General features: G+C 42.0%; 1 protein-coding gene across 3 annotated transcripts in view; it reads left to right on the top strand.

Moving 5' to 3' along the window:
• The window catches only part of ATF1 (activating transcription factor 1), a 49970-nt gene that overhangs the window by 19014 nt on the left and 21032 nt on the right, over nt 1–9924 (top strand). For 2 of the 3 annotated variants that reach the window (XM_039472429.2, XM_010349808.3), the window contains exon 3: nt 3303–3403. In XM_039472429.2, the coding sequence (XP_039328363.1) occupies nt 3303–3403 (101 nt within the window). Of the gene's footprint in view, nt 1–3291; nt 3404–9924 lie in introns of all 3 variants that reach the window. The other variant, XM_039472430.2, reaches the window with a different exon arrangement.

Here is a 9924-nt window from a genome sequence, read left to right on the forward strand (position 1 = left end):
ATTATAGATGTAAGCCACCTCACCCAACCCCAACTTCATTCTTAAAGGGTATTGTCACTAGGTATGGAATGCTAGGGCTTTTCTTGGTTTTGCAGCTTCCACATGGGAGTCTAGTAACTTACTGAATCAATGGATTGGTGTGTATCATTACATCTATATTTTCAGTCTTATGTCTTCACATTTTGCCTCCAACATCTTCTTTTTCCCTCTCAGTCTGTCCCCTACATCTTTTAATCTCTCTCATCTATTTTCCATCTGTTTGTCTTTCTGTGCTGCAGTTCCAATAATTTCTTGCCTGTGTTTCAGTTCATTAATTCTTCTTCTAGCTTTGTCTAATCTTCTGGTATATCTGAAAAATAATTTTAAAAATTTTAGGTATTATGTCTTTATTTCTTGGAAATCTATTTGGTTCTTTTTCAAATCCACAATTTTCTCTTTCCTGAAGATATTTTCAAGCTTGTCTTGAAATGTAATCTACTCTGTTCTTTTAAACACAGAATTCAGGCCGGGCATGGTGGCTCACGCCCCACTTTGGGAGGCCAAGGTGGGCAGATCAACAAACAAAAAACAGAAAAAAATCATAGTAATCATAATTGGTTTATAATCTGTCTGATAATGTCAGTATCTAAAATTATTTGGGTCTCATTCTTCTGTCTGTTGTTTTTGCTTCTTGTTCATGTTACCTTATGTGACTGGCTGTATTTTATTCTTTACTGCTGACTAATCTTGAAAAAGATATTTGGGTTTTTTTGTTTTACATTGTTTTGGATTTTTTTTTTTTTTTTTTTTTTTTTTTTTTTGAGACAGTCTTGCTCTTTCGCCCAGGCTGGAGTACAGTGGTGCAATCTCTGCAACCTCTGCCTCCCAGGTTCAAGTGATTCTTGTGCCTCAGCCTCCCAAGTACCTGGGACTACAGGTGCATGCCACCACATGCACTTGAGGGAGACAGGGTTTCACCATGTTGGCCAGGCTGGTCTTCAACTCCTGGCCTCAAGTGATCAGCCTGCCTCTGCTTCCCAAAGTGCTGAGATTACAGACATGAGCCATGATGCCTGGCCTATTTGTGGGAATTCACTGTGGCTCAGGATGGCAATACCTTCTTCCAGAAAAAGTCACTACTGCCAGTAAATAGTGCCTGGGAGACCACTCTGAGGGTTTGAAGTTATTTTGGACCATCTAGGTGAGGTTATTTTGGGCTCTAAGTCTGCTGGAGAGCTTTTAAGAACTTCTTCAGCCCTGACTCTCCCTCCCCAACCTCAAGGCAACTTTCCCTCTGTTACTGAGGGTGTGGCCCTTTAGAAGTCCCATTTTATTATGGGGCTCCTCTCTTTACCTAGAGAAAATCCAAGGCCTTTTATGTCCTTTGCTTTGAAGGGCATTCAAGTTTGTCCTAATAGGCGACTTTGTTTACCCTTTTTTTTTTGGAAATGGAGTCTCGAATCTGTTTTCCAGGCTGGAGTACAGTGGAGCAATCCCGCCTCACTGTAACCTCTGACTCTTGGGTTCAAGTGATTCTTCTACCTCAGCCTCTTGAGTAGCTGGGATTATAGATGCCCACCACCACACCCAACTAATTTTCATATTTTTAGTAAAGGCAGGGTTTTACCATGTTGGCCAGGCTGGTCTTGAACTTCTGACAGGTGATGTGTCCACCTCAGCCTCCCAGAATGCTGGGACTACAGTTGTGAGCCACTACACCTGGCCTGTTTACTATTTATTTGTTCTTGCTCTATTTTAGATTTTGGACTGGTAATTTAGAGTCTAGAATCTTTAGAGTATAAGTGAAGCAGTGGACAGAGAAGTATTAAGAAGTATGAAGTTCTGGCCAGACACAGTGGCTCACGCCTGTAATCCCAGCACTTTGGGGAGGTTGAGGTGGGTGGATCACATGAGGCCTGGAGTTTGAGACCAGCCTGGCCAACATGGTGAAAACCTGTCTCTGCTAAAAATACAAAAATTAGCCGGGCTTGGTGGTGAGCGTCTGTAATCCTAGCTACTCCGGAGGCTGAGGCAGGAGAATCGCTTGAACCCAGGAGGCAGAGGTTGCAGTGAGCTGAAATCGTACCACTGCACTTCAGCCTGATTCACAAAGTGAGAACCTGCTTCTCCCGACCAAAAAAGACCGGACGACCAGCTCCTCCCTTTCCTCCTTTGAAAGGTCTCTCAATATCGAGATTACCAGGTTTGAGAGTGAGGTTGGGAAGAGAATCAGGGCTTTGAGACCCTGAGTAATAAGCATTTTATGGGGTTAGATGAACCATAGTAATAAGGGGTAGGGACTACTACTAGCTACATCAAAATCTCATGCCTCTTCCATTTCAACCTGCCAGACCCACAATCTGCATTAAATCACATGGATTGCCAGAAACCTTTGAGGAATGATGGCTCTTAGCCTTTTAGAAATGTAAATTAATCCTATCATCTTAGCCTTTTAGAAATGTAAATTAATCCTATCATACGCTCTCCATTGCTGAAAGATAGGGGGATCTTTTGTTAATTTTCTCCAAGTGTATTGATAACTCTAGAGCTGGACTCTCAAGACTTGTGGTTTTGTTTTTTTTTTTTGGTTTGAGACAGGCTGTCACTCTGTCACCCAGGCTGGAGTTGGAGTGCAGTGGCACAGTCGCAGCTCACCACAACCTCCACCTCCTGGGCTCAAGTAATCCTCCCACCTTAGCCACCTACATAGCTGTGACTATAGGGGTGCACTGCCAAACTTGGCTAATTTTTGTATTTTTTGTAGAGACAGCATTTACCATGTTGCCCAGGTTGGTCTTGAACTCCTGGGCACAAGGTATCTGCCTGCCTTGTCCTCCTAAAGTGCTGGGATTATAGGCATGAACCCCTGCACCCAGCTCTCTTTTTATTCTTATTCTTCAATTTCTCTATGCCCATACTGGGGGACTGTCAAAGAGGAACAGAGCTGGCCATTTGTTAAAGGCACCAAGACAGATTTTATCAGATTACTGCAGTGTAGGAGAGAAACTCCCAACATAAACTGAGCTCAGCTCCACTGAATTAATCCTAAGAAGGATTAACACAAAAGATGGAAAGTTTTTTAAACATTGGAGTGTTCTCATGGACACAGGGAGGGGAACGTCACACACTGGGGCCTGTTGGGAGGTGGGGGGACTAGGGAAGGGATAGCAGGCGGTAGGGGGGGATAATATTAGGAGAAATACCTAATATAGGTGACAGGAGAATGGATGCAGCAAACCACCATGGCATGTGTATACCTATGTAGCCATCTTTTTCTTTTCCCAGCCACATTATTCATCATGTTAATGCAAGTTCTTTTTTAGGTGTCATCTTTATCAGAAAGTGAAGAGTCCCAGGACTCATCTGACAGCATAGGCTCCTCACAGAAAGCCCACGGGATCTTAGCACGGCGCCCTTCTTATAGGTGAGTACTCTCTTGTATCCAATCCTGCATGTTTTTGTGTTTTTTTTTTTTTTGAGACGGAGTTTCGCTCTTGTTACCCAGGCTGGAGTGCAATGGCGCGATCTCAGCTCACTGCAACCTCCGCCTCCTGAGTTCAGGCAATTCTCCTGCCTCAGCCTCCTGAGTAGCTGGGATTACAGGCACGCGCCACCATGCCCAGCTCATTTTTTGTATTTTTAGTAGAGACGGGGTTTCACCATGTTGACCAGGATGGTCTTGATCTCTTGACCTCGTGATCCACCCACCTCGGCCTCCCAAAGTGCTGGGATTACAGGCATGAGCCACCACGCCTGGCCCCTGCATGTTTTAATACTACCAAATGAGTTCAAGTGGTGCTGTGCAAAGCACACTGAAGAAGGCAGCACATGTAAGTGTTAAGAATGAAATTGGGTGGCCCTTGCCTATAATCCCAGCTCATTGGGAGGCCAAGGTAGGCTTGCTTGAGCCCAGGAGTTCAAGACCAGCCTGGACAACATGGTAAAACCCCCGTCTCTTCAAAAAATACAGACATTAGCTGGGCAGAGTGGCACACCCCTGTAGTCCCATCTACTTAGAGGTTAAGGTGGGAAGATGGCTTGAGCCCGGGAGCTTAAAGTTACAATAAGCCATGATCATGTCACTGTGCTCCAGCCCAGGTGATTGAGCAAGATCCTATCTCCAAGAAAAAGAATGAAACTGGACCTTTGGCCAGGAGCAGTGGCTCACGCCTGTAATCTTAACATTTTGGAAGGCCAAATTAGGTAGATCACCTGAGGTCAGGAGTTTGAGACCAGCCTGGCCAACATGGTGAAACCCTGTCTCTATTAAAAAGACAAAAATTAACTGGGTGTGATGGTGTGCACCTGTAGTCCTAGCCACTTGGGAGGCTGAGGCAGGAGAATAACTTGAACCCAGGAGGCATAGGTCACGCCACCGCACTCCAGCCTGGGCAACAGAGGAAGACTCCATCTCACAAAAAAAAAAAAAAGAAAGAAAAGAAAAGAAATAATTGGACCTTTATCTTATACCATCACACAAATCAATGCCAGATGGATAAAAGACCAAAATGTTAAGACCTGAAACCATAAAAGTCCTAGAAGAGAACATAGGGATAAGCTCTTCGACACTGACCTTGGCAATGATTTTTTGGATATCATACCAAAAGCTCAGGCTGCAAAAGCTAAAATAAGTAAATGGGACTACATCCAACCAAAAAACCATTTCTGTTAAAAAACCAAACCCCCCCCCCCAAAAAAAAAAAAAAAAAAAGCTTCTGTTTAGCAAAGGAAACAAGCAACAAAATGAAAAGGCAATTATTTGCAAACCACTTACCTGATAAGAGGTTAATATCCATAACTGAAGATAGAGAACTGGAGGATACAGCTCCGAGTAGATTACCTAGAATGGAACACAGCAAGACAAATAGAAGTTAAGAGAGACAGAAGACAAACTGAGAAAGTCCAATACAAAACATACATACATAAAAGGAGGGAAGGGTACTTCCAGCTGCTGGTCTCCCCAGGAGAGAAAATAATGACTGTAATTTCCAGGATATGAATTTCTCAGCATAAGAAAGCAAAGTCCCAAACAAGATAAATTAATAGAAACCTACATCTAGATGTTTGTTATGAAATAAAACTGGAGAACACCAGGGATAAACATAAGATCTTGAAAGCTAAAAGCTTCTGGGCCGGGAGCGGTGGCTCACGCCTGTAATCCTAACACTTTGGGAGGCCGAGGTGGGTGGATCACCTGAGGTCAGGAGTTCAAAACCAGCCTGGCCATCATGGTGAAACCCCATCTTAAAAAAAAAAAAAAAAAAAGAAGGAAAGCTAAAAGCTTCCAAGAGAAAAGACCAATTACCTGGAAAGAAATGACCAGTAGGCTGAAAACAGATTTTTGAAGTGTAGCATAAGACAGTGAACTAAAATCTTTTTGTTTTTAAATTATTACATAATTTTTTTCCCTCAAGTTTTAATCAAAGCTTGTATTTAAGATTACTTTATTCCTGCATCTTCTCAATTGTTTCTTCCTTGTACTTGCCCTTTTCCTTTCCTGCTTGGCAAGATTTGGCTTTCCGTTCAAGGATCTTTTTGTGGTCTTTGTCCAGTTTTAGCCTAGTGGTAACCACCTTGCTGGGGTGAACGCCTACGTGGACAGTTGTGCCATTAGCCTTGTCCCGCTGCACCCGTTCAGTGTAGATTACGTCTTTCTTCCTGTAAATGGACTACTTTGCCAATCTGCTGACCTTTTCAGTGTCCTTGTACAACCTGAACTTCATCATCCTTTCGGATGGGCATGGATCGCACGCTGTACTTCTGTCTCGGCTCTTTGGTAAGAGGGGAGCACATAATCTTCCTGCGAATGTGGGAAGGTGCATTGAAATGCCTTTTGCGATTCTTGCTTCGGTCGGAAGTCACAAAGGTATTGAACTTCATTTTGGCAGCTCCCGCTTAGGTATTTATTACATAATTTTTTGGAGACGAAGTCTCATCCTCTTGCCCAGGCTGGAGGCAGTGGTATGATCACAGCTTGCTGCAACCTCAACCTCCTCAGTTCAGCTCCTCAACTTCCTGAGTACCTGGAGCTATAGGCATATGCCACGATGCCCACCTAATTTTTTTAAAGTTTTGGTAGAGATGGAATCTCACTATGTTGTCCAGTCTGGTCTCAAACTCTTGGGCTCAAGTGATCCGCCCATCTCAGCCTCCCGAAGTGTTAGGATTATAGGCATGAGCCACTGTACTCGGGCTCCGATATTTAATTGAAAAAGAAAGTAACTTTTGACCTGAAATTCTGTGCCCACCTGAACAGTCTTTCAAAAATGACGGTGAAATAATCATTTTCAAACTGATTTAAGAAACTACGTAAGAGGGCTGGGTGCAGTAATCCCAGCACTTTGGGAGGCTGAGGCGGGTGGATCACTTGAGGTCAGGAGTTTGAAACCAGTCTGGCCAATGTGGTGAAACCCTATGTTTACTAAAAATACAAAACTTAGCTCGGCATGGTGGCACATTCCTGTAGTCCCAGCTACCTGGGAGGCTAAGTCACGAGAATTGCTTAAACCTTGGGGGACGGAGGCTGCAGTGAGCTGAGATGGTGCTGCTGCACTCCAGCCTGGGTGACAGAATGAGACTCCATCTCAAAAAATAAAAGAAGCTACTTAAGAGTATACTTGAGGAAGAAGAAAAGGGAAGGAATATGAATGTAAGAAATAATGGTGAAAAAAGCAATTCATTTGTTAGCATTGGCTTTTTAGAACAATAGTAATAACGATTAATTCGGGCAGTTTTGTGGAGTTTTTTTGAGACAGGGTCTCACTCCATCACCCAGGTTGGAGTGCAGTGATGCAGTCATGGCCCATTGCAGCTTCAGCCTCCTGGGCTCAAGTGGTCCTCCTGCCTCAAACTCCCAAGTAGCCAGGAATACAGATGCACACCACTGTGCCTGGCTAATTTTTAATTTTTGTAGAGACAGGGTCTCACTTTATTGCCTAGGCTGGTGTCAAACTCCTGGGTTCAAGCAATCCTCCAGCCTAAGCCTCTCAAACTGCTGGGATTATAAGCAATACACCTGGCCAATTTGGGTGGTTTTTCAACAGTGGAAGGAAATATACCAGACAGGAATTGTCTGTTGAGGAGTTTTATGTTGCTTACCTTTAGACTTAACCTTAGACTTTTAGGGGCAGTCACCAAAAAAATAAAAAAATTAAAAGAAGTTTAATTCTTAGTGGGGCTCTCCCAGTACAGAACAGTGAGCTCCTGGATAGAACATTTATTAATGCATTATGTACTTACAACAAATAATGATAATCTCTTACCTCATGGTCTCAATAGATATAAAAACCATATACATGCACATACATGCATTAAAACCAAAATGGGGAACAGAAGCAAGCTTGATGACAGGGTCCACTCATTATTTTCAGTCAGCTGCAGGAAGGAACTCTGAACCTGAGATTTCTTTATTAAGTAGGGGTCTCTCCTAGAGGCTAGAACATCTGAAAGGAAACTTCTCAAAGATTAGTATAAATCAAATATGAATTCACTCAAAAATAATCAAACATGCAAGGACATAAACCATAAGTGAGAATTGGCAGAAACAATACCATAAACTCAATAAATGCTAGGGAAAAAAGTATTTGATTAAATCCAGCACCTACTAATACATTTCTACCAAAAATGAATAAAAATGGGCTTCCCTAGCATATGTAGACTTTTAGAACTTAACTATGTATAAGATGGATCACCACTGCCCAAATTCTAGACTGGTCACTACCCAGTGCACATGTGTGATTGATATGAATAGCATTGCAAAGACTTTGGAAACTGAACTGACATTGGAACCACAACTTACAGAAGGGTGGTCAGAACTTGTGGCCTGGACACACCAGATTGATAACTTCTAAAATAAGAATGTAGGCTAGGTGTGTGGTATGGTTCATGCCTCTAGTCCTAGCACTTCAGGAGGCTGAGGTGGGAGGACTGCTTGAGTCCAGGAATTTGAAGGCAATCTGTATAACATAAGGAGATCCCATCTCTACAAAAAAAAAAATAGAAAAATTAGCTAGGCATGGTATTGTGCACCTATAGTCCCAGCTACTCAGGAGGCTGAGTGGGGAGGATCACTTGAGCCGAGGAAGTTGAGGCTTCAGTGAGCTGTAATCATGACTCTGTCTCAATAAATAGAGTGAGACTGTCCAAATAAATAAAATAAAAATATATTTGATGGCTGAAAACAGAAATTACGACATTCTGAAGGGGTTTTCAACATATGCAGAGGTAATAGATAAGACATTTACAACATAAAGAGGGAAAGATAAACATATCTAACATGATGGTAAGGTTTCTACATTCCATCTGAAGTGCTGGTAAAATACTAATTCTATGCAGACTGTAAAAAGCTATGTATCTATATACCCCTAGAGCAACTACTAAAACTTTGTGAAAAATTTTAGTCAGATATACAATAGATAAATTAAAATGAAATTTTGAAAAGTCTTCAAATAATCTAGAAGAATGCAGGTGTAGGAACACAGAGAATTTTTAAAATAGATTAAATAGAAAGCAAATAAACTGGAAGATCAGCCAATATTACAGATGGCCTAAACTCACCAATTAAAAGGCAGTTGTGTCAGCCCGGCTCAGTGGCTCAAGCCTGTAATCCCAGCACTTTGGGAGGCCAAGGCAGGTGGATCACGAGGTCAAAAGATCGAGACCATCCCGGTCAAGATGGTGAAACCCCGTCTCTACTAAAAATACAAAAAATTAGCTGGGCGTGGTGGCGCGTGCCTGTAATCCCAGCTACTCAGGAAGCTGAGGCAGGAGAATTGCCTGAACCCAGGAGGCGGAGGTTGTGGTGAGCCAAGATCGCGCCATTGCACTCCAGCCTGGGTAACAAGAGTGAAACTCCGTCTCAAAAAAAAAAAAAAAAAAAGCAATTGTGAAACTATAGATCAATATCCTTGATGAGTATAGACAAAAAAAAAAAAAATCCTCAACAAAATATTAAACTAAAGCCAACAACATATAAAAGGTGTTATATGCCATGACCAAGTAGGATTTATCTCTGAAATGCAAAATTGGTTTAACATATCATATGAATAGAATCAAAACAAAAAACATATCATTTCAAGACACAGAGAAAACATTTGACAAAAATCTGGTACACTTTTTTTTTTTTTTTTTTTTAAGACAGGGTTTCACCATGTTGGTCAGGCTGGTCTTGAACTCCCAAGCTCAGGTGATCCATCCGCATTGGCCTCCAAAGGTCTTGGATTACAGGCATGAGCCACCACACCCGGCCAAATCTGGTACCCTTTCATGGTAAAACTCTTCAGCAAACAAATAGGAGGCTGCTGCTTCAACCCGATAAAGAGAATCTACAGAAACCTACAACTAACGTTCTAATAAGAAAATAATGTGGATGTCCACTCTCACCACTTCTAAACATTGTACTCAGGGAATTAGTCAAGAAATAAAATAGAAGACATCCTGATTTGAAAGGACTATGTAAAACACTTTCTACATGACATTATCTTATATATACAAAATCATAAAGAATCTGCTCAACAAGTTCCAGCAAGGTTCTAGGATATAAGATCAATATAACAAAAATCTACTGTATTTCAATATGTAAGGAATGAATAATTTAAAAGTGAAACTTAAAAACAATTCTGTTTACAATAACAAAGTATAAAAGGTTTAAAATTAAATTTATAAATTTAAATTATACTTAGATCTATCAATTAACAAAAGAAGCAGAACACATACACTGGAGACCAGGCACGGTAGCTCACACCTGTAATCCCAACACTTTGGGAGGCCGAGATAGGTGGATCACAAGGTCAGGAGTTTGAGACCAGCCTAGCCAACATGGCAAAACCCCGTCTCTACTAAAAATACAAAAATTAGCTGAGTGTGGTGGCACGTGCCTGTAGTCCCAGCTGCTTGGGAGGCTGAGGCAGAAGAATCGCTTGAACCTAGGAGGCGGAGGTTGCAGTG

This window comes from Saimiri boliviensis, chromosome 7 (assembly GCF_048565385.1).
Source record: "Saimiri boliviensis isolate mSaiBol1 chromosome 7, mSaiBol1.pri, whole genome shotgun sequence".
NCBI classification, from domain to species: domain Eukaryota; kingdom Metazoa; phylum Chordata; class Mammalia; order Primates; family Cebidae; genus Saimiri; species Saimiri boliviensis.